The sequence below is a fragment of the Phytophthora cinnamomi genome, assembly GCF_018691715.1.
Source record: "Phytophthora cinnamomi strain GKB4 chromosome Unknown Contig82, whole genome shotgun sequence".
Lineage (NCBI taxonomy): Eukaryota > Oomycota > Peronosporomycetes > Peronosporales > Peronosporaceae > Phytophthora > Phytophthora cinnamomi.
In genome coordinates, this window is record NW_027151015.1 from 64496 (window position 1) to 90278 (window position 25783).

At 54.6% G+C, this 25783-nt stretch overlaps 9 protein-coding genes across 9 annotated transcripts; 3 read left to right on the forward strand and 6 right to left on the reverse strand.

Annotated features, from left to right (window-relative positions):
• Positions 1–13116: 13116 nt before the first annotated feature.
• Positions 13117–13476, reverse strand: IUM83_19233 (CAMK/CAMK1 protein kinase; the record flags this gene model as incomplete). Its single annotated transcript, XM_067944277.1, has 1 exon — positions 13117–13476. The coding sequence occupies one exon, from the start codon at positions 13474–13476 to the stop codon at positions 13117–13119; it is 360 nt and encodes a 119-aa protein (XP_067785132.1).
• A 1557-nt stretch (positions 13477–15033) lies between these two features.
• IUM83_19234 (uncharacterized protein) lies at positions 15034–15243 on the forward strand (the record flags this gene model as incomplete). The annotated part of the gene is made up of 1 exon (XM_067944278.1): positions 15034–15243. One exon carries the CDS (start codon positions 15034–15036, stop codon positions 15241–15243), a length of 210 nt encoding a protein of 69 aa, XP_067785110.1.
• A 273-nt stretch (positions 15244–15516) lies between these two features.
• IUM83_19235 (DNA-directed RNA polymerase I and III subunit RPAC1) lies at positions 15517–16708 on the reverse strand (the record flags this gene model as incomplete). Its single annotated transcript, XM_067944279.1, has 3 exons — positions 15517–16094; positions 16185–16587; positions 16658–16708. 3 exons carry the CDS (start codon positions 16706–16708, stop codon positions 15517–15519), a joined length of 1032 nt encoding a protein of 343 aa, XP_067785109.1.
• A 660-nt stretch (positions 16709–17368) lies between these two features.
• Positions 17369–18358, reverse strand: IUM83_19236 (Cytochrome c1, mitochondrial precursor; the record flags this gene model as incomplete). Its single annotated transcript, XM_067944280.1, has 2 exons — positions 17369–18142; positions 18320–18358. The coding sequence occupies 2 exons, from the start codon at positions 18356–18358 to the stop codon at positions 17369–17371; spliced, it is 813 nt and encodes a 270-aa protein (XP_067785133.1).
• A 347-nt stretch (positions 18359–18705) lies between these two features.
• Positions 18706–19034, forward strand: IUM83_19237 (Protein kish-A; the record flags this gene model as incomplete). Its single annotated transcript, XM_067944281.1, has 2 exons — positions 18706–18708; positions 18804–19034. The coding sequence occupies 2 exons, from the start codon at positions 18706–18708 to the stop codon at positions 19032–19034; spliced, it is 234 nt and encodes a 77-aa protein (XP_067785105.1).
• Positions 19035–19579: 545 nt separating this feature from the next.
• Positions 19580–20617, reverse strand: IUM83_19238 (Mitochondrial Carrier (MC) Family; the record flags this gene model as incomplete). Its single annotated transcript, XM_067944282.1, has 1 exon — positions 19580–20617. The coding sequence occupies one exon, from the start codon at positions 20615–20617 to the stop codon at positions 19580–19582; it is 1038 nt and encodes a 345-aa protein (XP_067785107.1).
• Positions 20618–20856: 239 nt separating this feature from the next.
• IUM83_19239 (Mitochondrial Carrier (MC) Family) lies at positions 20857–21897 on the reverse strand (the record flags this gene model as incomplete). Its single annotated transcript, XM_067944283.1, has 1 exon — positions 20857–21897. One exon carries the CDS (start codon positions 21895–21897, stop codon positions 20857–20859), a length of 1041 nt encoding a protein of 346 aa, XP_067785106.1.
• A 1420-nt stretch (positions 21898–23317) lies between these two features.
• IUM83_19240 (RxLR-like protein) lies at positions 23318–24289 on the forward strand (the record flags this gene model as incomplete). The annotated part of the gene is made up of 3 exons (XM_067944284.1): positions 23318–23338; positions 23430–23658; positions 23724–24289. The coding sequence occupies 3 exons, from the start codon at positions 23318–23320 to the stop codon at positions 24287–24289; spliced, it is 816 nt and encodes a 271-aa protein (XP_067785150.1).
• A 147-nt stretch (positions 24290–24436) lies between these two features.
• Positions 24437–25431, reverse strand: IUM83_19241 (isopentenyl-diphosphate delta-isomerase; the record flags this gene model as incomplete). Its single annotated transcript, XM_067944285.1, has 4 exons — positions 24437–24709; positions 24791–24935; positions 25016–25148; positions 25227–25431. The coding sequence occupies 4 exons, from the start codon at positions 25429–25431 to the stop codon at positions 24437–24439; spliced, it is 756 nt and encodes a 251-aa protein (XP_067785120.1).
• Between the last annotated feature and the right edge of the window lie 352 nt (positions 25432–25783).

A 25783-nucleotide genomic window follows, 5' to 3' on the forward strand; every position in this document is an offset into this window, starting at 1 on the left:
GGCAGTTCCTTGGCTTGGCCACGTACTTGTGCAAGTACGTGGAGGACTATGCGGGCAAGATCCGCCCGCTGTCACAGCTTCTTAAGAAAGAAGCTGTGTGGAATTGGACACCCGATTGCCAAAAGGCATTCGATGCAGTCAAGCAGGGCTTGACTGAGGCGCCGATCTTGGCAGTGGCTGACCAAGATCGCCCATTTCACGTAGTGTGTGACGCATCCGATTTCGCGATCGGATGCGCGTTGATGCAGCACGATCCCGAGGGCCGTGATCGTGTCGTCTACTACCAATCGCGTCAGCTGAAGCCAGCTGAGCGCAACTATCCAGTGCATGACAAGGAACTCCTTGCCATGAAGTATGCACTCGCAAAGTTCCGAGTGTATTTGCTTGGAGTAGACCATTTGTGGTCTACACCGACCATGCTTCACTGCGTACCGCAGTGAAGTCGCCACACATATCACAAAGAATGGCGAGATGGCTCTCATTCTTTGCGGAGTATAACTTCCGGGTCGAATACAAACCCGGAAGATTGAACGTGGTGGCCGACGCGTTATCACGTCGGCCGGACTACGCAGAGGTTGCTGACGTCAATGCCATTGACGCCATGCGATCGAGCAGTCTCTGTTGGACGATGTGAAGGCCGCGTACGCGCACGACGCGGACGCGAAACGCTTGCTGGCCTATGGCGCAGCACCTTCTGACAAGGCTCGTCAGAAGTTGCCCAAGCACCTTCGTGCGCGTGCACACCGATATCGGGTGCACGACGGACTACTGATTTATAATGCAGTCGACGACAACGCGGATCGCGTTGTCGTGCCGAATGACCATGACCTGCGACTCAGGATCATATACGAGTATCACGATGTCCCGACTGCGGGACATCTCGGACGTGAGAAGACTTACGTCCTTCTCACGCGCGACTTCTACTGGCACCACCAGTATAAGTGGGTGCGCAAGTACATCCGTGCTTGCGAGGTATGCCAACGCGTGAAGCCTGCGCCATTCGCGCAGGCTCCTTTGCAATCACTACCGACTCCGTCGGAGTGTTGGAAGTCCATGTCTTTGGACTTCATCTTTGGTCTTCCCCCGGATAGCGGAGGGAACACCGGCGTTGTGGTTTTCGTAGACCGCTTCAGCAAGATGGTACATCTTGCTGCGGTGCCGGCAGAGGCGGCCGCGAAGCAGACGGCCCGTCTGTTCGTTGACATGGTGTTCAAACACCATGGCATGCCGACCGACATTGTGTCGGACCGAGACTGTAGTGGGTCTAACTTGACTCACTACTTTATCTTACACGTTGCGCAACGTGTATGAGGAAGCGTAAGTACTTAGAAATTACTTAGGTTAATTATATTTGAATACACAAATATAAGTTAACTTAGACAAGACTCCAAGTAGCTAGTTTAAGGTAAAATGAGAACTGTATTGCTTGTAAATTGATCTTCCTCTAAAAAATCTGCTAAAAACTGTTTATCATCTATGAAAGGGTTGACAGCGGCTGGCTGTCAGAGCCCCGCTAATATGCATGACTCTGATTGGTAGAAAGATGCTGCTTTCTACCAATAGGATCTTTTTGGTATGTGTGGACCACTCATTGTGGTGGTCCACTTCAATGTATCCATTGGTGTGTCTTACACCAAGGCGAGGAAGTATCCAAAACTTTTAACAGATAACCTATCTGTTAAATTCACAAGTGGCTTGTAGCCACTTGTGCGTGTAACCCCGTTACACCATCCCCCCTTAAGGTTAGACGCGCGGGGTCCCCGCACGTCAATCTTTTGGAATTGACCGTTCGTCAATTCTCCGCGTTTGGAGAAGAAACCCGCGCTCATTCAACGATGAGCGCGCCTCAGAAGAAGTCTTCTAAGTCGGTGGGGAGTCATCTCTCCATCGACGACTACTTCGAGCGCCAGAATGCGAAGTATGGCGACGTCGTCGACCTCGACGACGACGATGAAGACATGGAGGACGAGAAGGACTCATCCTCAAAGCGCAAAGACTCAGTGTCGAGCGAATCGCTCGATCCCCATGCCAAGAACATTCGCCCGCGTTAAGGGGACGAATCGGACGCTTCGAGTTCGAAGCGTTCGCGAACTGAGAGTGATACCCAACTCGCTTCCGCTGGGGCTCTCAGTTCTCCACGCGCTGCAACTACAGCGCGTGATTCCAAAGCTCAAGGCTCTCCGCGCCCTGCGCCTGCAGCGCGCGATCCGTGGATGCCGTCCGCGTCTGAGATCACGGATCGGTATGGGAACTCGGTACCTCCAAATGAGGTGCCGCTATACGTGTGCAGTGTCATCAAGGATGGCGCCGTGGCTGCACTTTGATGCGGAGACGCATCAAAGGCGCGACTACTACATCGGACTCTTCCATGAGCTCCGATGGTTTCAAAGCAAGAAGACATCTTCTCGCAGCAAAGTGCCCGAGTGGCAGGCACTTTGTCAAAGTTGGAATGCTTTTGTTGAGAACTTCAACAAGAAACCGAGTGCTTACCGTGATCGGATTAAGCAAGCGCGTGATCGCTTCGAGACGTACTCGAAGCGTGGAAAGCTGGAGCAGCTCCACGCTGCTGCGGAGGAGGCTAATGTGCCATGCGGCGTGTCTGAAAGTTATCAGTGCACGAAGTGCTTACCAGGCGCGGTGCGCTTGAGCGACCGCGACTTGAACGGGTACACGTCGTTCCGTGTGCCCGAAAGCCTTAAAGAGCTCCGTGCTAAGTTCTTAGCACGTGATGGTTCGGGCGCTGGTGATGATCGCAGCGCTCGTACTACTTCTACCGCGCCAGTGCGTACCGGTCTTCGTACGCCCTCACCATTTCCGGAACATCAGTAAGACGTTCCGCGGCTCCCATGTATCTTGATCGGGAGGAAATCCTCTCCAACCAATACGAAAACGAGCCCCTTGAGGGTTCGTTTTCGGGATACTATGGTCAACAATCCGCTCAACAATCCAGCAGGTTGAGCCGCGGGCGTCACGGATCGGCGGTGGCGGGGTGGGAACACGCCCGGGTATGATCAGCCCGGGCTGATCAGTATGCGCCTCTTCACGACCGGGTGACCGTCGTGGAGCGTCTGCAGGGCGCTGAGTTCGCCGCCCTGAAACAGGAGCTGGCAAACCAGAAGGCCCAAGTCGCGGCGGTCTCGCAGACCGCCTCGAATATCCAGGTCGAGCTGGGGACCCAGATGAAGGTTGCTCCAGCGCGTCCGCGCGCTGGAGGAGAGGCTGCTCGTCGCCGAGGCCAAGGCTTCGCTTCTGCCTCGGCTCCTGCCGAGGCTTCGGGTCAGCCGAGCTAGATGGCTCGTGCTGCAGATATGGCTTCAGCCGTCCGACGTAAAAGGTCGGATGGAGGCGCATGCTAGACGGTATGTCTAGCGTGTATGCGTTGCCGTGCCGTGCCAACACAGTGAACGGCCCGATGAAGCGCGGAGCAAGCATACTTGCTACGAAATCCGAAACTGCATGTCTAGGCAGGTTTTGTGTAGCTAACAAAACTAATGAACCAACTTTAAATTCATTTGTGTTGCCTCTGCCCGCATTGTCTGCGTTCAGCTTCTGTTGATCAACAGAAGCTGTTATTGTGTCTTGGACAAACCGAATCACGGCTTGTCTTTTGGTGATGAAACTGATTGCATCCGAGCTGAAGTCATTCAGCTCGCTCTCCGCTAGAGGCCCGGCCTTTGCGTGGTTCTTCGCGGTGTCTGCGCCCTGCGCAGACCCGTGGTCGTTGGCCATGTTGTTGGGGGAGTCTGCGCCCTGCGCAGACTCATGTGGTTTGTCCATTGTTGCAGCTGACACTGTGAAAGTGTCAGCGGTTTTCTGCGGCTGCTGTATTGCAGTCGTAGATCCTCCCCCACTTAAAGTGGGAGCCATCACTCCGAGTAAACTCGGTAGGCGTGGATGCCGCATGGCATTCACGTAGAACGGTGTATACCCGGTCGAGGCATGCACTGAGTTATTGATGGCAAACTCTGCCATCGATAAGCACTCGCTCCAGTATTGGAACGAGTGAGCGTAGCTCTTCAACATATCGACGAGCACGCGATTCACGCGCTCGGTTTGACCGTCCGTCTGCGGATGGTCCGCAGTCGACATGGAAAGCTGGCTCCCAAGAAGTGTAAACACTTCTTGCCACAGGTGCGCTGTGAAGCGCGGGTCTCTGTCCGACACGATGTCGGACGGCATGCCATGGTGTTTGAACACCATGTCGACGAGCAGACGGGCCGCCTGCTTCGTGGTCACCTCTGCTGGCACCGCAGCAAGATGTACCATCTTGCTGAAACGGTCTACAAAGACCACAACACCGGTGTTCCCTCCGCTATCCGGGGGAAGACCAAAGATGAAGTTCAAAGACATGGACTTCCAACACTCCGACGGAGTCGGTAGTGATTGCAGTGGAGCCTGCGCGAATGGCGCAGGCTTCACGCGTTGGCATACCTCGCAAGCACGGATGTACTTGCGCACCCACTTATACTGGTGGTGCCAGTAGAAGTCGCGCGTGAGAAGGACGTAAGTCTTCTCACGTCCGAGATGTCCCGCAGTCGGGACATCGTGATACTCGTATATGATCCTGAGTCGCAGGTCATGGTCATTCGGCACGACAACGCGATCCGCGTTGTCGTCGACTGCATTATAAATCAGTAGTCCGTCGTGCACCCGATATCGGTGTGCACGCGCACGAAGGTGCTTGGACAACTTCTGACGAGCCTTGTCAGAAGGTGCTGCGCCATAGGCCACCAAGCGTTTCGCGTCCGCGTCGTGCGCGTACGCGGCCTTCACATCGTCCAACAGAGACTGCTCGATCGCATGGCGTCAATGGCATTGACGTCAGCAACCTCTGCGTAGTCCGGCCGACGTGATAACGCGTCGGCCACCACGTTCAATCTTCCGGGTTTGTATTCGACCCGGAAGTTATACTCCGCAAAGAATGAGAGCCATCTCGCCATTCTTTGTGATATGTGTGGCGACTTCACTGCGGTACGCAGTGAAGCATGGTCGGTGTAGACCACAAATGGTCTACTCCAACCAAATACACTCGGAACTTTGCGAGTGCATACTTCATGGCAAGGAGTTCCTTGTCATGCACTGGATAGTTGCGCTCAGCTGGCTTCAGCTGACGCGATTGGTAGTAGACGACACGATCACGGCCCTCGGGATCGTGCTGCATCAACGCGCATCCGATCGCGAAATCGGATGCGTCACACACTACGTGAAATGGGCGATCTTGGTCAGCCACTGCCAAGATCGGCGCCTCAGTCAAGCCCTGCTTGACTGCATCGAATGCCTTTTGGCAATCGGGTGTCCAATTCCACACAGCTTCTTTCTTAAGAAGCTGTGACAGCGGGCGGATCTTGCCCGCATAGTCCTCCACGTACTTGCACAAGTACGTGGCCAAGCCAAGCCAAGGAACTGCCTCAGTTCCTTGACACTTGAAGGAGTTGGCCATTCGTTGATCACTCTGACCTTTTCCGGGTCAGGGCGAACACCATTCTTCCCTACGAGACACCCGAGGACGGGTATCTCGCTCGCCCCGAAGATACACTTCTTCAGGTTCGCGTAGAGCTTATGCTTTCGCATAAGCTCAAGTAGCTTCCGGAGATGCACCCTGTGCATCTCTACGTCGAGTCTTTCCGTCCACAGCCCGGCTGTGGATGAATACATCATCGAAGTAGCTCGGTGCGAAGTCGCGCACCGAGCGCAACAAGTGCGTCACGCACCTGTTGAAAGTCGCAGGGGCGTTCTTAAGCCCCTGTGGCATTACTAGCCATTCCCAGAGCATGCCGCTTGGCGTGCTCACTGCCGTGAGAGGGATATCGCTCTCACGCATTAGGATCTGATAAAATCCATCTCGCAAGTCGAGAGCACTGTAAACGGTGCTCCCGGCCATCGAATCGATGATAACATCTTTTCGTGGTATCGGCGTCTGCGCCGGTACCGTCGCATCGTTCAGCTTGTTGTAGGCATGAACGATGCGCCATCCGCCCTGTGGCTTCTTGACACAGAACGTCGGAGCACTGTGCGGGGACTTTGATTCCCGCACTTGTCCTGCTTTGCGACGACTTTCAAAGAAGTCGTCGATTGCTTTTACTTGCTCTCGCGGCAGTGGCCACTGCCGCGTGACACAGTACTTCGTGCCCGGCACGAGATCAATCTCGTGCTGAATGCCCTTATCCTGCGGAAGCTCTGCAGGAATTTCTTCCGGGAGTACGTCTTTGTACTCCCTCAACAATTCGTAATAGGGACTCGACTTCAGCGAGTCCCAACCTTGCTCCTCGAAGCGCTCTCGCTTCGTCTTCGCACTGAGAGTGTCTTCACTCTCAGTGGTACTTCCCATGAAGAGCTGTCTCAGCTCTTCGCTCTCGCTCTCCGTTCTTTCGCTGTTCGAAAGAACGCAGACCTGGTCGATGCGCCCATCGTGCAAGTCGCGCGTGAAGCGCTTCCAGCTCACAGTTGGAAGCGAAGTTAACCCCAACGCCGTCGTCGGAGGATTAGCGAGTTCCATGTCACGATACTGGAATCCAGTATCGGTGCGCGTCAAGACGCTTAGCGTCTTGACATTCGGCGTCACCGCCGCAGTCTGCCCAGCAGACTGCTCTTGTTGCGTCTCGGTCCGGACCGAGACTTGCGCAGCGTTTTCCGCTTGCGCCGTCTTCTTGTTGTGCGGAGCCCGGCTCCGCACAGTTGTTCTTCTGGTCCAGGCCCGGCCGTGGACAGTTGTTCGCCGGCGGACCCTGTCCGCGGGCGCGCGGTATCAAGCCCGGCTTGACCGCATTTTTCCTTCGTGCAGCTCGGCTGCACGGTAATGTGTCCTTCGCCGGCAGACCCTGTCTGCGGGCGCGCGATATCAAGCCCGGCTTGATCGCATAGCGCTTCGTCGTGCAGCCCGGCTGCACGACAGCATGCAATTGCGTCAGTGCGGTACGTTTGCAACCGTCCGCACTGTTTGCAGCGTCAATTCCCGGAGTTGACACGCCTTCGTCACCTCGACGCCATTCATTGACGGAGCCCCTCATGACCGAGGGTGCGTCGGCTCCCGGAGCCGACGCGTCGTTGTCGACCTGACCGCTTCGGGTCAGGGACTGTCCCTTACACGCTTGAACGTGGGTGTTGGTTCCCGGAACCAACACATCTTTTTCTTCCGACGTCGGCAGCATTGCCGACGTTGGTCTCACTTGTGCGCGCCCTCGCGCACTTCCTGGGCACTCCGGGACAGCAGCATTAAGCGCTGTCTCGACTGACGAGTCGCGCGCATCTGCTGGCGCGCGCGCTGCGGTAACAGGGCCATCGCTCTCTGCTCCGCTGTCGCGTCCGAAGCGCACGAGCGTGCGCTTCTTCCAGTCTATCACCGGATCATGCCGTGCAAGCCACGGCATGCCCATTACTACGTCGAATTTATCGTCCAGGTCCAGGACGATAAAGTGTTCGACAAACACTCGTTGTTTGTACGAGAAGCGCACGTTCACGACGCGCTTCTCGGTCTTTACGATGGCACCTGTTGCCAGTCGTACCTCCAGAAGACTTCGAGGTACATCTACCTCCTCGAAGTCAAGACTCGGTAAGCTCCGCAGTCGAACAAAGTTGTTCGACGCGCCTGAATCTACCAAAGCTCGAAGAGAGTCACTCGCTCTCTTCGAGTAAACCTTCAAGATGACTAGGTTTGGCCTGTCATCTTGTTTCTTGCAGTGAGAGCTGGTCTCACTGGGGGCTGCAGTCCTCAGTGTCGCGTGTCCGATGTCGGCACGCGCGACTGCATTACCAGTAGGGCGCCCCGCGCCTACTGGATGTTCGCGTTTTTTGTTGGTCCGCGGCGATGCCTAGCATCGCCACGACGGCCACCTCCAGGGGCATGGGAGCTGTACACTCCCGTGCAAAGTGACCGATCCTTCCGCAGCGGAAGCATCGCACGTTACCTCCCTGCTGCTGGTAACCAGCAGTTGTTGCGCTCGAGAGGTCCATTGGTTCCGGACCTCCCGTCCTCGCTACCGGGCGCGGTTGCGGCCTCGGTACGTTTACATGGAGTTTAGCCTGCCGCAGGCTAAACTCTTCTTGCATGGCAAGAGTGATTGCAGCTTCGAGAGTACTCGGGTACTCTCGGAAGAGATAGATCTTCACAGGCCCATCTCTAAGCCCCTTCATGAACGTGACGACCTTGGTCGCCTCGTCAATTGGTTAGTCACGATATTTGATACCAAATATCGTGCGCGCTGCGCGTAAGCATGGACGTCATGCTTACCCTGCTGAAGGTCGAGGAACTCCGCCCTCGACCGGAACTCGTTTTGCGGGGGCTCAAACGCTTGTTTGAGCTCCTCTTTGAATACTTCGTACGTGCTGAAGCACGTAGGATCGGAGAGTCGGCGTCCATACGCCCAACTCCTTGCGCGTCCGCCAAGACATGACATGGCGAACGCAACCTTTGACAACGGGTCGACGATACGTCGAGCCGCAATGGCTGTGTCGAGTTCGACAAGCCATCGGAGGAGAGGCTCGCCCTCTCTTCCCACGTAATTGCTTACGCTCAACTTTAATGGTTGAGCACGCGGTGTCGTCCCTGACGACGCCGTCACTGAGGAAGCAGCGTCACGCTGCTCCTTCATGATGAATCCCAGAGCAACACCATGTTGCTCCGTCGGCGATAGCGTACGCAGCATTGTAGCTATCGCCGCTTCTCCGATGACTGTTGACAGTCGTTGGAGGGCCTCCCACTCTGGGTCAGACAGGTGGGGGCAGTCAGCGCGTGCAACATGCGTTGCAGGCGTGTTGGAGCTCTCCATGGGCACCTCCGTGTTCATGTGGTTCTCGGCTCCGCGTTCGTACACCGCGTACGAACGTCAAGCAGTCGGTCGTTGGACGGACTACAAAGTGCTACCAGGTGTAGTGCGTCTAACTTGACTCACTACTTTAGCTTACACGTTGCGCAACGTGTATGAGGAAGCGTAAGTACTTAGTAATTATTTAGGTTAATTATATTTGAATACACAAATATAAGTTAACTTAGACAAGACTCCAAGTAGCTAGTTTGAGGTAAAAGAACTGTATTGCTTGTAAATTGATCTTCCTCTAAAAATCTGCTAAAAACTGTTTATCATCTATGAAAGGGTTGACAGCGGCTGGCTGTCAGAGCCCCGCTAATATGCATGTCTCTCATTGGTAGAAAGATGCTGCTTTCTACCAATAGGATCTTTTGGGTATGTGTGGACCACTCATTGTGGTGGCCCACTTCAATGTATCCATTGGTGTGTCTTACACCAAGGCGAGGAAGTATCCAAAACTTTTAACAGATAACTTATCTGTTAAATTCACAAGTGGCTTGTAGCCACTTGTGCGTGTAACCCCGTTACAGAGACCCACGCTTCACAGCGAACCTGTGGCAAGAAGTGTTTACACTTCTTGGGAGCCAGCTTTCCATGTCGACTGCGGACCATCCGCAGACGGACGGTCAAACCGAGCGCGTGAACCGTTTGCTCGTCGACATTCTGAAGAGCTACGCTCACTCGTTCCAATACTGGAGCGAGTGCTTATCGATGGCAGAGTTTGCCATCAATAACTCAGTGCATGCCTCGACCGGGCATACACCGTTCTACGTGAATGCCATGCGGCATCCACGCCTACCGAGTTTACTCGGAGTGATGGCTCCCACTTTAAGTGGGGGAGGATCTACGACTGCAATACAGCAGCCGCAGAAAACCGCTGACACTTTCACAGTGTCAGCTGCAACAATGGACAAACCACATGAGTCTGCGCAGGGCGCAGACTCCCCCAACAACATGGCCAACGACCACGGGTCTGCGCAGGGCGCAGACACCGCGAAGAACCACGCAAAGGCCGGGCCTCTAGCGGAGAGCGAGCTGAATGACTTCAGCTCGGATGCAATCAGTTTCATCACCAAAAGACAAGCCGTGATTCGGTTTGTCCAAGACACAATAACAGCTTCTGTTGATCAACAGAAGCTGAACGCAGACAATGCGGGCAGAGGCAACACAAATGAATTTAAAGTTGGTTCATTAGTTTTGTTAGCTACACAAAACCTGCCTAGACATGCAGTTTCGGATTTCGGAGCAAGTATGCTTGCTCCGCGCTTCATCGGGCCGTTCACTGTGTTGGCACGGCACGGCAACGCATACACGCTAGACATACCGTCTAGCATGCGCCTCCATCCGACCTTTTACGTCGGACGGCTGAAGCCATATCTGCAGCACGAGCCATCTAGCTCGGCTGACCCGAAGCCTCGGCAGGAGCCGAGGCAGAAGCGGAAGCCTTGGCCTCGGCGACGAGCAGCCTCTCCTCCAGCGCGCGGACGCGCTGGAGCAACCCCTTCATCTGGGTCCCCAGCTCGACCTGGATATTCGAGGCGGTCTGCGAGACCGCCGCGACTTGGGCCTTCTGGTTTGCCAGCTCCTGTTTCAGGGCGGCGAACTCAGCGCCCTGCAGACGCTCCACGACGGTCACCCGGTCGTGGAGAGGCGCATACTGATCAGCCCGGGGCTGATCATACCCGGGGCGTGTTCCCACCCCCGCCACCGCCGATCCGTGACGCCCGCGGCTCAACCTGCTGGATTGTTGAGCGGATTGTTGACCATAGTATCCCGAAAACGAACCCTCAAGGGGCTCGTTTTCGTATTGGTTGGAGAGGATTTCCTCCCGATCAAGATACATGGGAGCCGCGGAACGTCTTACTGATGTTCCGGAAATGGTGAGGGCGTACGAAGACCGGTACGCACTGGCGCGGTAGAAGTAGTACGAGCGCTGCGATCATCACCAGCGCCCGAACCATCACGTGCTAAGAACTTAGCACGGAGCTCTTTAAGGCTTTCGGGCACACGGAACGACGTGTACCCGTTCAAGTCGCGGTCGCTCAAGCGCACCGCGCCTGGTAAGCACTTCGTGCACTGATAACTTTCAGACACGCCGCATGGCACATTAGCCTCCTCCGCAGCAGCGTGGAGCTGCTCCAGCTTTCCACGCTTCGAGTACGTCTCGAAGCGATCACGCGCTTGCTTAATCCGATCACGGTAAGCACTCGGTTTCTTGTTGAAGTTCTCAACAAAAGCATTCCAACTTTGACAAAGTGCCTGCCACTCGGGCACTTTGCTGCGAGAAGATGTCTTCTTGCTTTGAAACCATCGGAGCTCATGGAAGAGTCCGATGTAGTAGTCGCGCCTTTGATGCGTCTCCGCATCAAAGTGCAGCTTGGCAGCCACGGCGCCATCCTTGATGACACTGCACACGTATAGCGGCACCTCATTTGGAGGTACCGAGTTCCCATACCGATCCGTGATCTCGGACGCGGACGGCATCCACGGATCGCGCGCTGCAGGCGCAGGGCGCGGAGAGCCTTGAGCTTTAACATCACGCGCTGCAGCAGCAGCGCGTGGAGAACTGAGAGCCCCAGCGGAAGCGAGTTGGGTATCACTCTCAGTTCGCGAACGCTTCGAACTCGAAGCGTCCGATTCGTCCCCTTAACGCGGGCGAATGTTCTTGGCATGGGGATCGAGCGATTCGCTCGACACTGAGTCTTTGCGCTTTGAGGATGAGTCCTTCTCGTCCTCCATGTCTTCATCGTCGTCGTCGAGGTCGACGACGTCGCCATACTTCGCATTCTGGCGCTCGAAGTAGTCGTCGATGGAGAGATGACTCTCCACCGCCTTCGGGTTCTTCTTCTGGGGCGCGCTCATCGTTGAATGAGCGCGGATTTCTTCTCCAAACGCGGAGAATTGACGAATGGTCAATTCAGAAGATTGACGTGCGGAGACCCCGCGCGTCTAACCTTAAGGGGGATGGTGTAACGGGGTTACACGCACAAGTGGCTGCAAGCCACTTGTGAATTTAACAGATAGGATATCTGTTAAAAGTTTCAGATACTTCCTCACCTTGGTGTAAGTCACACCAATGGATACATTGAAGTGGGCCACCACAATGAGTGGTCCACACCTACCCAAAGATCCTATTGGTAGAAAGCAGCATCTTTCTACCAATGAGAGACATGCATATTAGCGGGGCTCTGACAGCCAGCCGCTGTCAACCCTTTCATAGATGATAAACAGTTTTTAGCAGATTTTTAGAGGAAGATCAATTTACAAACAATACAGTTCTCATTTTACCTAATCTAAGTCACTTGGAGTCTTATCTGATTTAAATTATATTTGTGTATTCAAATATAATTAACTCAAGTAATTTCTAAGTACTTACGCTTCCTCATACACGTTGCGCAACGCGTAAGCAAAAGTAGCGAGTCAAATTAGACCCACTACACACCAAGTGCAAAGGGAAGCTCTCTGTGAGGCCCCTTGGTACCACACATACCGGTGAGCACATGCACGATTGTGTCCCTGGGTTTCGCCGAATCCCGACTGGACCGGCACCACATATCAGCGATCGCAAGGAGGAGATGTTGCTGGTTACGGATACAATCTGTGTCCGAGATGTCACTTTGACTCCGACGGAAGTCTGGCGTATGGTGCGCGACCAATTTTACGGGACTGAAAACGAAATAGTACGTGGGGCGACAAAAAAGCAAGTTTTGGGTCGACTATATCGGACCCGTGCGAAGCTCTTTGGCCGGGAGACTTTTGGTCGGTTGGAGCGGGAACCACTTTGTGACGTAAAAGAGACTGCTGGATTGAAGTTCCTCAACTTCCATGTGACTTATTACGAAGACGAAGTACAACATCGACTGATCGGCTGGGCTCACCCGCCGCTTATGGATCGCATGAAGCAGTGTCAGAGTTCTATTTTTGTCGACGCAACATATCGTTGTGCCAGCTGCCTTCTACCAAAGGTTATCGTGATGATTTACGACTCTATATCGGAGCTCTATTTACCAGTTTGGTGCATCCTCACGACTGGGAAAACGTCCCAAGTCTACGATTGGCTCTTTCACAAGATGTACATATCGTCAAGAAAAATATGGTCCAAGCAAATGATGTGTGCGATTTTAAGCTCGTCATGATCAAATCCGTTCAGAACCAATGTCCAAAATCAAGAATCGTTGGATATTTGTTTCACTTCAAAAAGCCCTATGCTGAAGTTGACAATTTCAGAGCCTAAAGTTGATTTGGCTATGCGGGGAGGATGTATGGACAGATTGACACTCATTCGACGCATGGATGTCACCCTTCGAGGCGTCTATGATATCCGGTCGATGATTAAGCGCGCTGGAAGAAGTTTCGGAAATATTTCAAGAAAGTCTGGAAGGTTGCCCTTCTTGTGGACGAGCTTGAAGCAGCTGACGCAGTAGTTGTCATGGCAGCAGCCGTGGCAGATCACGCTGGCGCTGTGCAGCTCGCAGTACACGCAGAGCGCGGCCCCCGCGTCCTCGGCGTCGGGTTTGTCAGAGCCGTGCGACGCGCGGCGGCATTGCATGAACCAGAGGCACCAGCTGGCGTTCTTCAGGCGCGTGGCCTCGTCCACTAAGCGCCGCATGGTGCTGAGGGACTGCCACGACTTTTCGGCGGCCTGTTCGAAGCCAGCCACGTCGTACATCATGGTGCCGGCTGGATGGATAAGTTTATCCCAGAGTGGTGGAACGGTAATAATGTGAGTGAGGACATCGTAAATCGGACAAATAATCCACTCGAACGCTACAACCGCACCTTAATTTAGCCTTCCCGGAAGCTCATCCCGACATCACTTAATTCATCAATGTGATCGAGACGCAAAGTCGGGAGAATGTTCGTCTGCTGTGAGACATTTCAAGCTGTAGAGCCCGTGCCCCAGTCCAACCATGCCAACTCCCAGTGTGCACCAGTGTTTGAATCTGACTCGGGGTTTGAAATTGATTCTAGCTCTCAATTGGAAGTCTATGACCCTGACTCTGATGAATCTGACTCAGGATATGATTCAACCAGATCCATGTTACCTGAATATTAGGACCCAAAGTTGCTAAGTAGTTACCACAAAAATCATTTCTTTTATTTTGGTAGACTCATGTTTCTTGTTTTAGTCAATTCACAAAAATGAACATCATCAGAAAGTGTAGAACTAACTGTTTTGTACCGTGAGTTGATCAATGTATACTAGTAGTTTGCAATAAAAAATGGTAAAGTAGAGTGCTCTTGCCAACCGAGAACGTTTGTGGACAGGGAATGATCTCATTTACCACCCGCCAAACGACTTAACGACCAAATTATCACGGTGGGTTATTACCCGTGATCCTTTAGTCAGCTTGATCTATATGAGACTCACTCCTCCGCACAAGAGCGTGCCAGACAACCCAAATCCTTGATTATGTCTCAGATCTGACGGAGGATTTCTACACGACACTTACCTCAAACATCGAGCTCCGCTACAGGTGTAGAATTTGAACCCACCAATCTACACATTTTTACCTTCATAACGGCAAATTGCTAATTCAAAACAACAAAATATAAAATCAAAACTGCATTGCATAGAGACTAGGGTACTTCGTACTTTTATACACAAGCCATTGGCTGATTTGCAATACTGCTGGCCAATAGGCAAATCACACTCTTCAAATCTATGAACCAAGATATATCATACAAATTATAATATACACTCATAGAGTATTGCAGTTTTGATTTTACATTTTGTAGTTTTGAACTAGCAATTTGCCGTTTTGAAGGTGAAAAGGTGAAAAGGTGTAGAGATTTATGCCACCGAAACCCACACACCAGGCTGAAGGCTTCTCGCCTGTCTATCTAGGCGCACGCCCTATGGGCAAACTAAAAACGTTTTCATGGCAAAACTAGTGCTACTAATACATATTATCGAATATAATATATTTTACATTATAAATTACACATTATAAAAGGTATCGAAGTTTTACAATCGCATGGTTTGCTATGGATCAAATATGGTCAAAGGTTGACAAAAAAAAAGTGTTGATCCAATTTTGTCCTTCGCAGCGGTTGACCCAAAAAAAAATCGCTCCGCAGAGGAGCGAGTCCTACCTAAACTTTCCTTCGCACAGTTGTGACAGCATTGATGGGCCCAGTTTTGTACACCATGTTTTTTTGTTTTTGAAGCAGAAAGTTGGCTGCGATAGGTTTAATTTCGTGTAAAGTTGGTGTGTCACAAAGCGACTTGCTCGCTCGGCCTGTCATCCTCCAACTTTATACCGCCGAGAAGCCTCGAGTCTCCAGCCCTGTCGTCAAGATGTTCATGCTCAAGAAGAAGAAGCCGCAGGTGGACACCACCAAGCAGATGAAGGCTGTGGCCTGGGACCTGTCCAAGATCGCGCTGGTCTTTGTGGGCATCCGCGCCGCGTCCGTCTTCCTCAATCAGGAAAGTTAGTTGAGCGCCAACGCGCGACGAGACGTGCGGGCCTTAGCGCCGCGTTATCTCTGTCGGGAGCACAAGCAGAAGCTAGCGCTGCGAGGACGCTGAGGGCGACGTTAATAGACAAAATGACAACGCAAGCGTACCTGAGGAGAGACCTTCCGATGAACTACAGTTGTGTCCAGCAGTCAAGGCAACATGCAGTTGAGAGAAGCGAGTGAGTAGTGGAATGCATGCATATATTCAGTTGTCGAGGCGCTAGGCTCCAAGCAATCTTCTATCGTCAGTCTACTCTTCCTGCTCCTCTTCCTCGTCCTCTTCCTCGGCCATTTCCTCGTCCTCGTCCGTCTGCATGAACGACTCTAATGCGACGTTGCATTTCTCAGCAAGCACGTTGAGAGCCTCCAGGAGTAGCTCCTCGGGCTTGATCATGCCAACAGACTCAACACTAAAGATGAAGTGGTCGCTTTGGCGCCCGAGGCTGATCTTTTCGTTCCACCCAGGTTCGCGGATGCAGTTCCGGCACATGGTGCATGCACGCTGGTCCTTCACGACGGCCGTGGGCACGCCACCAATGTCCTCAATGTCAAACATGCCCATCTGGCACTCGTCCACAAGTTTTTTCGCGTCAGCACGCTCCACCTTTTCCGTCAGCTCCACCTTGGGCATCAAGCGGTACGATGCGGTGGCCACGGGGGAGAATTTGGCGTGGTCCTTGCCGACGCCTTTGCGACAGTGAGCCTCCAACGCAATGCTCTGACCAGGTCGTAGCTTGGCGATCAAAATGTCTTCGTGCACGGGGCGGATGGAACCAAAACGCTCTTCCTGGTTGCCCTGAGGAACCCACTCGAGGTCGCGAGAGTACACTGAGCATTACAACAACAACAACGACAACGTACGTGTAAGTCAGCGCGGTAATAAAATCATCCGTAACAGTGTGAATCCCCGAGCCGTACCGGAAGAGTGAATCGCCTTGGTCGGGTCCTTCGGGTGTTCGGGGTCAAACTTGCAGGTGACGTCGAGCTTGAAGACAATGGTGTTCTCGTCGGTAGCCTCGGCCTCCTCGTTGTCCGGGAAGGCTTGGAACTCGCGCGGGTCCACGTTCAGTGGAACGAGACCCAGTCGGTGAGCGAGCACTTCGTCCTGGATGATGGACGAGTTGTTCCAGATGTACACGTGCTCGATCGCCATAGTCGGCACCTCGGCCAGCAGGATGCGGCGCAGCGCGTTGGCGATGGCAGCATCGACGCCGATAAGGTCAAACACAATCTCGTCGTCCGTCAGGCTCTGAATCTTCACCTTCACCTGGCGCTTGGACTGCTCCACGAAGCTGTAGCTACTCTCACTCTCCACATCGGGCTGTCCATCAGTTCACACGGTCAGCTCGCTAGCTATAAGGGCGGCAAGAATCACGCACACAGCTGCTCACCTGATGCGGCGCGTCCTGGCCCACGCGGATGACTTTGGAAGACTTGCCCATGCTCACTCTCTGCGTGTGCGTCTCTGTCAGCTCCTGCTCGACTATTATCCAGCGACGGACCAATTCACACAACGGCGAACAGACAGACACAAAGCCGAAGCGAGGCCACCAGCCATTCGGCGACAGTACTCATCAACGCCTACTGATTTAATATCGTACTTTAGCGAAACCTGCCAATCACTGGCGTTCATTACAGGGCAGAGTAAGCCCATCCAGGCGTTCTCTATTGTTAATTGCCCGAACGATTGGCTCTCCTGGCAGAACCGTCGCCATTGCAATGCTGACAGCACCACCAGCATTGCTGTTGGTGCTATCGACGATTGAGGCTGCCGATGCAAAAACCCCACGCGTTCGATCGTTTCTGTGTATTTTTTTCAAGTTTTCAAGTCCTGCCACCACCTCTTCCCGTCTGAATTGACCCATACGCCACTCCCTCCTTTATTTACTGTCTCGGCGGCCGGCCACTCCATCCATTGTGTGCATTGCCTGTCTGTTTCCGTCGGCTCTCGCTCGCTCGAAGAGGAAAGCAAGAGAGGCTGCTCGACCGCTCCATTCCTCTGGGGCGAGCAACAAACGAGCAAAAAGTCCCTGACGTCTGCCACTCTTTCTTTTCCCACGTCAGCTCCTCCCACGCGCATGCTCTGGTCTGGGCCTCCAGGCTTACTTGGTGTAGGTGATTTTACGGGTCTTGAGCGGCGCCCATTTCAGGCGCTTGTAGTAGCCCGTCAGTGCGCACAGCGCCAGAAGGGCGATGGTCGTCTGCATGCCCTGCTTCTTCCGCACGTCGTGCTCCGGCTCGGCGGCCCACGCGAGGAAGACCGACACATCCTTGGCCATCTGCGAGGTCGTGCACGGCGTGCCGTCCTCGTACTCGATCTGGCCGTCCTGCAGCTGGCGCTCCATGGCAATGGCGCCGCCACCGAAGTATGGGTTGTAGTACAGACCGGGCAGCAGCTCCGTTCCCTCAGGCGGGTCGACGTAGCCCGTAAGCAGCGCGAAGAGGTAGTCGGCACCAGCGTGACGAGCCTTGACCATCAACGAAAGATCAGGCGGGATGGCACCGTTGTTAGCAGCGGCGGCAGCCTCGTCGTTCGCGTACGGACGGGGGAGAGGGTCCGACAGCTTGCCGGGACGCTCGAACATTTCACCCTCATCGTTGGGGCCGTCGACGACGTCAATGTCGGCAGCCATCTCCTTGAGCTCGTCCTCCGTGTGGGTCACGCCCACCAGGTTGCGGAAGCAGATGCGGTCCAGACTGTGGCAGGACGCGCACACCTCGCGGTACACCTGGTAGCCACGACGAACACTGGCGTAGTCGAACGAGGACAGCGGGCCCTGGTGGTCGAAACCGTAGTGGAGGGCCTCGATCTGGTCACTGCTGAAGGCCGTGACGCCCGTCAGCACCGAGCCACCCAGGAGAGCGCCAGCGCCTACCTACGGTGGCCGCAGCAACACAGCAAAGACAAGCACCGAAGTCAGAATTATAGGCTACCATTTTGGTGGTCCAGTCCAGGGACTGAAGACACTCCGCCCTGCTTTGCTGTGCGCTAGCAAGAAGTCGCGCGTGGAGAGGGGGCGGCACTTGGTAAAGTCCAAGACCGAGCTACGAACCTTGGCGGCGCGTTGCAGCAGCTTGGCACGGTTCATCATCGTCTCAGCAAACTTTAAGTCGCCCGGGAGCTTCCGTGTCTGTGTGCGTGTGAGGCTGCGGCGGGTCGAGTCGAGCCCCCTCGGTCTCAGCCGTACATCGTGCGGCCAAGCCGCGTCGAGAAAAACCTCAGCCGAAAAACCTTGGTCAATTTCATAGGAGGCACGTCGTCCATCCTAGTTTTGCGCCTTTTCTGGTTGGGTCGTCACGAGGTCATCTCCCTTGCGTGGCCCACACCGTTTTGGTGGTCTGTACACTTATCTTTGCACCAATCACATTAGTGACATAATCCCCGATAGTGTGACCCTCGCACAAGTCCCTCTTCCCCACGTGCAAGCGCGAGATCGCCATGGTAAGACGGCGAGCACGTTGTGTTGGCCAGGACCAAGGCCGATGGGTCTGTCGTGACTGAATTCTGATGTGCGATATCTATGTTCTGTTGTGTAGTCGGCGCTCTTCAGCCTCCAGGGTCTGCTCACCGTCATCCTGCTCTTCATCTGCACGTGCACCTATATCAAGATGAAGTTCCCCACGCTCTTCGACCGCGGCCAGCTCCCGGGCAAGCATGAGGGACTAGGCGGCCTCTGTTGGAAGGCTTCCCGCATTGGGGAGCGCAAGAGCCAATACGTGGCCGGCGCACTCGTCGTCATGGCTGTGCATACACTCTTTTTCTCGTAGATCGCCCCCGTTGATGAAGGAAAGATCGATTCCTCGTACCGTGTAGCTATTCGAGGGTGAAGCTACCCCTTCCAACTAATAGCCCAACACCTCACCTACGATGAAAATACTTGTTACTACGTCGTAGTAGTTTTCTTGCGTTTCTTCCTTCGAAAGGGCGTGTTGCTTGCTATGTAAAGGGTGTGGGCTGGTGCACATGGAGTGTTTGAATGCGACGTACAAGGCATGACGATCCTATCGTTCTCTAGCGGCATTCATGCGCGTGTCGTGACAGATAAAGGTAAACAGGCCATTGAATTGCAAGAAGTTGTTGCTGGGTTTTTTAGTAGCAGATAGCTTCTAAATTCATGCCTGCATACCTCCAATACAACGCCTCACGTGGAAGATCCTACAGGCCAGGTTGCATCCCTTTTCGCCCGTCGGGCTTCTCTTGGCACCGTCGAGCCACGGTCCTTCCCAAACTTGTTCTACTACGTAGTAGCTCGGAAGGAACAGGAGTTTGAAGCAACCAACCATCGAAATCCTCAGACCTCCGAGAAGTGCATCTAGTTCTTCTTGGGGGCAGCACCACCGCTCGTGCCCATGCCCATGACCGTCTTGAACGTGTCGTAGATCCACCACTGAGCACCCGTCAGCGTACCGATCATAATGATACGCGTGCCAAGACCCTTGGTGGCCAGGTTGACCAAGCCCGTCTCGCTGGCGATCTGGCCAAAGCCCTTGCCCTTGTTCTCAGCCTTGCCCATGAGCGACACCACGGAGTCAGCAGGGTGCGACACGATGGCGCAAATGACACCGGCCAGGTAACCCGAGGCGAAGGTGACACCGAGCTGAGTGCTCTTGGGGTACGAGCTCTTGGGCTCCGTGAACACGTACGTGTAGAAGGCCTCGACCACCTTCTCGAAGAAGAAGAACTTGGCCATCGTGTACGGGATCTGGCGCGACCACAGAGGCACGAGCGAGCCGAACGGGAAACGGGTCTCCGCCGAGTTGGCCTTCATGGCAGCGACAGCGGCGCCGAACTCCACGGGGAACGTGCCAGCGGGCGAGGTCTGCACCTTCACCTTGACCATCTCCATGGGGCAGAGGGCCATGTCGGCGAAGAACTCGGCCGAGGCCGAACCGGCCAGGTAGATGGCGCCACGGTACTTGTAGGCGTTCTCCTCACCGGCCATGTTGCTGTACATGTCCTTGAAGAACTCGTAGAAGCCGAACTTGCACATGCCCTGGGCCGAGTAGCCGATGGCAGTGGGGGCCCAGCCCTTGAACAGAGCGCTAGCACCCTCCTCCGAAGCGATGGTCTTGATGCCGGGCAGCAGGCCGCTGTACTTGGCGGGGTTCACCTGCATGTTGCACTTCACCACATCCAGCGGGGTGATGCCCGTGTGCGTGAGGCCGCAGGACAGGATGCCGCCGATCATGCACTTGCCGTAGTAGGCGTTGTCGTGGATGGGGTCGTGCGAGAGGCGAGCGTCCCACTTGGCGGCCGAGGTGGCCAGGACCGAGGCCGGGCGGGCCTTCGGGGCGGCGACCGACGGCACGGCCGGGTTCAGCGATGAGATCACGGGGAAGAAGGCGCTCATGGTGAAGAAGCACTGGGAGGTCGACGGGTGGATGGCGAATGAGGCTGAGGGGCCGAAACGTGTGATCTGCGGCTGCGGTTGGCCGGGAGTTTCAAACAGCGTTTTATTTGGTTACTGAAGTAGCGATAGGCGCCGTCTGAAGTAACGGTCCTACAGCTGTGACCATCGATTTCGATTGTTGACACCACCGTGTTGTCCTGCCTCCTCTTCTATCTCTTATCAAGAGCAGCACTGGAAGTTTAGTTCTTCTTAGGAGCAGCACCACCGCTCGTGCCCATACCCATGACCGTCTTGAACGTGTCGTAGATCCACCACTGAGCACCCGTCAGCGTACCGATCATAATGATACGCGTACCAAGACCCTTGGTGGCCAGGTTCCACATGCCGGTCTCGCTAACGATCTGGCCAAAGCCCTTGCCCTTGTTGGCAGGCTTGCCCATGAGCGACACCACGGAGTCAGCAGGGTGCGACACGATGGCGCAAATGATGCCAGCCAAATAACCCGAGGCGAAAGTGATACCGAGCTGGGTGCTCTTGGGGTACGAGCTCTTGGGCTCCGTGAACACGTACGTGTAGAAGGCCTCGACCACCTTCTCGAAGAAGAAGAACTTGGCCATCGTGTACGGGATCTGGCGCGACCACAGAGGCACGAGCGAGCCGAACGGGAAGCGGGTCTCAGGGTTCGCCTTCATGGCAGCCATGGCCGGGGACAGCTTCACAGGGAAAGTGCCAGCGGGCGAGGTCTGCACCTTCACCTTGACCATCTCCATAGGACACAACAAAATGTCGGCGAAGAACTCGGCCGAGGCCGAACCGGCCAGGTAGATGGCGCCACGGTACTTGTAAGCGTTCTCCTCGCCGGCCATCGTCGAGTACATGTCCTTGAACACATCGTAGAAACCAAACTTGCACATACCCTGCATCGAGTAACCAAAAGCAGTCGGAGCCCAGCCCTTGTACAGAGCACCGATGCCCTCCTCCGAAGCGATGGTCTTCATACCGGACAGCAAGCTCTTGTACTTGGCCGGATTCACCTGCATGTTGCACTTCACCACATCCAGCGGGGTAATGCCCGTGTGCGTGATGCCGCACGACAAGATGCCGCCGATCATGCACTTGCCGTAGAATGCGTTGTCGTGGACGGGGTCATGCGAGAGGCGAGCGTCCCATTTGGCAGCTGAAGTGGCGAGGGCGGAGGGACGTGTTGCGGAGGCGGCAAGCGTCTCCTTCGGCACGGCAGCCGGGTTCAGGGCCGAGATGGCAGGGAAGAAGGCGCTCATTGTCAAGCTGTATAGACGGAGAACTCGAGTTCCTGGGGTGCGGCGTCCACGGATAAAAGGCGAATGGCCTGGAAACGCGCGCAGTCTGCCGCATTGTCGAGCCCCGGTCTAGCGGCAAATACTAAGGCGCCTGGCGCTTTATCCAACAAAATCCTTCACACGTCACAGACGCGCCTTTCTCAGCGGTTTACCCCGCTGCGGCAACATACCAAACGGTAAAGGCAACGTAAGACAGGATTGCGCGCCACAAGCACCCTGATCTCCCTCCCATCTTCCGAGATTTCCAAGCAGCATCTAAGCGGGGTGTACTTGATGCAGCACGACACCGCGGTTGCTGCCCGACTAACAATCGGTCTCCACCTGGCTGGTGCAGAAGAGTCAAAGAGATATTAATATCATCTCTTGACATTTCACCGCAGCTAAAATGCGGTGCACACCAGAAAGCGGTCAAAGTGTCTCCGCTGAGAAAATGTGCATTTGAAGTGGGTTGTGGCCTCTGAACTGACTACATACTACGTGCAGGTGCTTCCTGTTGAAATTCCCACAAGCGTTAGTGTCTCCGCTTGTACTTGTACGGCGATTGAATGGGCGATCACACAATTGATCAGTACAGGAGCTTCCTCCCAGTCCGGGGGTCCCAAGTAGTTCTGCAGAGACCGACCCGACATGAGCTGCAAAGCCGTTTCAATTCAGCGGCTTTTCGACGATCCTAGTGTTACTTTTTATAGTCACTTCATCGTTTAAAACAGAATTTGGTTTTTATAACCGCCAGGATGATTTTTATCATGTCAAAAGTACACTTCAGTTCGAGCGCAGGGGCGGCAGAAGGAGCTGTGCATTGTGCATTATTTACACGGTGTACATGTACTTGCTTGTTTGGTTGTTGGTCCGCTTACGATAGGAATCTCGAGTGGTCACGCAGCGGTGACGCGTTTCTTCGTCAGTATGGCTTCACTAGTACCGTAATATAAGATGGTCCGAAAAACCGTGCGTCCTGCCCGATGGTGCGCGAGGAAGGCACGCCTAGCTAGCTGCGTGCACTGGAATGGAGGACCTCCGCTGGAAGGCATCTTCCTCGCGACTGGAATCTACGGATGCTGTCGACAAGTGGGGTCCATGGAGGCTGGAGCCCTTCGCCGCGAAGTTCGCGCCAATATTGGTGCTTGGCAAACGCGAGTGTGGGACTTGGCGGGAACGGATGATGGGTATGTAAAGCGTGCGGGGTACGTGGCCACTGATCGGCGGGAATCCTGCCGCCGGATCGCCGGCATCGCGTTGGCACAAGCCTGCTGTCTGCACTGCGGGCTGCAGAGCAAGACAAGGTGGGGTGGTTCAGGAATTCCTCGAGAGAAGACGACGCTGTGTGCAGGGAGTGCGAATATGCTCGCCGGGGGTTTCGCTGCGTGCTATTTGAGTTGGCATGTCAATAACCGCGAGAAAGGTCAGCTGCGGCGAAACTTCTCTCAGCTCCTAGACGCCTTCGGGGATAACAAGTTGTTGTGCCCTCCGCATCGATCCTCACGATGACCCAGTCCACAGTGATCCGGATGCTGTGGCCGCTGGCTGTTTGGGCAGTGGTGATGGCGATAACGAGCGTGCATGCCGTGCAGACGAACGTCTCCAGCATTTGCTCGCCGTCCGACACAGTGCCTCTTGTTGTGAAAGGAACAACTACTTATGTTTGCATCAACGTGAATGACGAGTACCGCACCCTGTTCACGCCTGTCGCGGACAAATTCACCGTGCTACGCATAAGCGACTGTAAGTATCTCCTCCTACTTTGGGTTGCCCTGAATCACAATCACTCATTCGTACTATTCACACAGCGTGGAATGACACGCGTATTGGGGCCAACCCGTCAGGTGCTTTCCTCACCGTCTCGAGTCTCAAGTACCGCACAAACTACAAGCTCTACTCGTCTGCGTCGACAGGTCGCATTTCGCCGTACATGACGGCCATCATATCGGTGAAGAAAGGTGTCGTGCAAGGCGTCAGTTGGGACGAAGGCTGCTACTTCTGTAAGTCGGCGATGTGCGACTACAACCTGTACTCGAAGCCAGTGGAAACAGCAACCGGTCGGCTGAGCGGGCAAGGCAAGACGTGCTATAGTGCTGTGGAGAGCTGCGCAGGCTATTCAACCAACACGTCCGATGCAAGCGTGAGCGTTGGCGACAGCAGTTCTGCCAATAGCACTAGCACCAACACCACCGCTCAATGCGATCTCACGATCTATGTAGGTTGGACTGGCACGGACAAGAACGGCGATTATCTCGGCAGTGCGTCGCTGCGGATGTCCCAGTTCTCGAAGTATTCAATCGGCTCGTTCTTCTCCAACATTGGCGCTAGTCTATCTAAGCTCGCTCCTACTAGTCGCTCCGAAGACGCAAGCTAAAAATTTCAAGCAATATAGGACGGTGGATCCCGCTCGACGTGTTTTCATGATGTATGTTGTTTTCTTGAAGTGCACACTTTCGAGTCTTGTGCGCTAGATCTATAAGAGCAGCCATGCTCTGTTGGTTTGTAGTTATCGCCTAGGTACCTAACGGTAGTCGTGGATCTGGCGGTCGGCGTTGTCCTGTGCCAGCACCATGTCCAGGTTGTCCCACCAGTGAGGCAGCAAGTTGGAACCAATGAGGTGGAACCACGGCGAGAGCTTCCGCGTGGAATCGTCGAGGAGTGCTGGCAGGTCCTCACGAGCAATAAACTCGACTTGCTCCACCTCGTTCTCGTTCACGTTGTTCAGCGGCACGTCCCCACGCGCAAACAGGATGTGGTCCATCTCGTACTCCGTCCAGTTGGCATCTGACGCAGCCTGCAGTCGACACAAACAGAAACAACAAAAGTATCAGCTCGCCGCATCATTTTCAAGTAGTAGCACTGGTCAAAATTGTACCTTGTACATGACTGTGGAGACGTAAGCCAAGTCTTCGAGCGCGAAGGTAGAAGTAGGGATACCAAGTTCATGCTCCAGCTTGCGGATGGCCGCGCGCTTCACGCCGAAGCCGTCTTCGAGCTCCCCTTTGGTGAAGAGCGGGTGGCTGCAGTGGCGTCAAGCACCGCAAAATCAAGTTAGAGGCGCTCCAGAGAACAACAACAACACATTCCGGCGCTACTTCACCTGCAGCACGTGTTGGCCCAGAAGCTGGGGAACGTGATCTTCTCGCTTGCGCGCTTCTGGATCAACAGCTCGTTTTTCGAGTTGAAGACGAACACGCTGAAGGCGCGGTGCAGCACGCCGTCATGGATATGCGCTGTCGCCAAAGACATTGCGGCAGAGGCACCAACAGTCAGTCAATCGCACAAGAACTAATAGTGAGCTGGGTACTTACCATCTTTCTTGCTGATGGGGCCTACGATGTTGTCCTGCTCGTCGACCTGTACGATCTGCTCCTTCATGAACTCCAGCTGCTCCGCGTCGGCGCCAGCCGTGAGCTCTTCGAATGTTAAACGCCCCGCCGTGCTGAAGGCTGCCGCTCCACTGCGCACCGCCGCTCCCACCAGCGCACCACCGGCACGCACATTCGCCAGCACCATGTTGTCACAAGTGTCCGCTGCTCCGATTGACGACTGAGAGGGAGTACCTCCAGACAAAAAGTATTTTCAACCAACCAATGGAGAAGACGACGCAGGGATAGTGGCGCTGTGATGGGGATCAGCCAAGGCCAAGGCGTCTCGATAGGTATATTATAGAGGAGCTTTATGCAGGACGCCAGCCTCTGCCCCACGTCCGAGCGACGAAGAGGAGGCCCAGCTACGTGTGGTAACTTCCTATCCCAGTCTAGCTTCGCCGTCGCACCGCAGTCGGCTGTCGAGTGGGTCCTTCGAGCGTCAGCCACACGGAGCCCGCGGGCTTCCTTCACTCTGCAGCGCAATCAGCCAGGCGCGC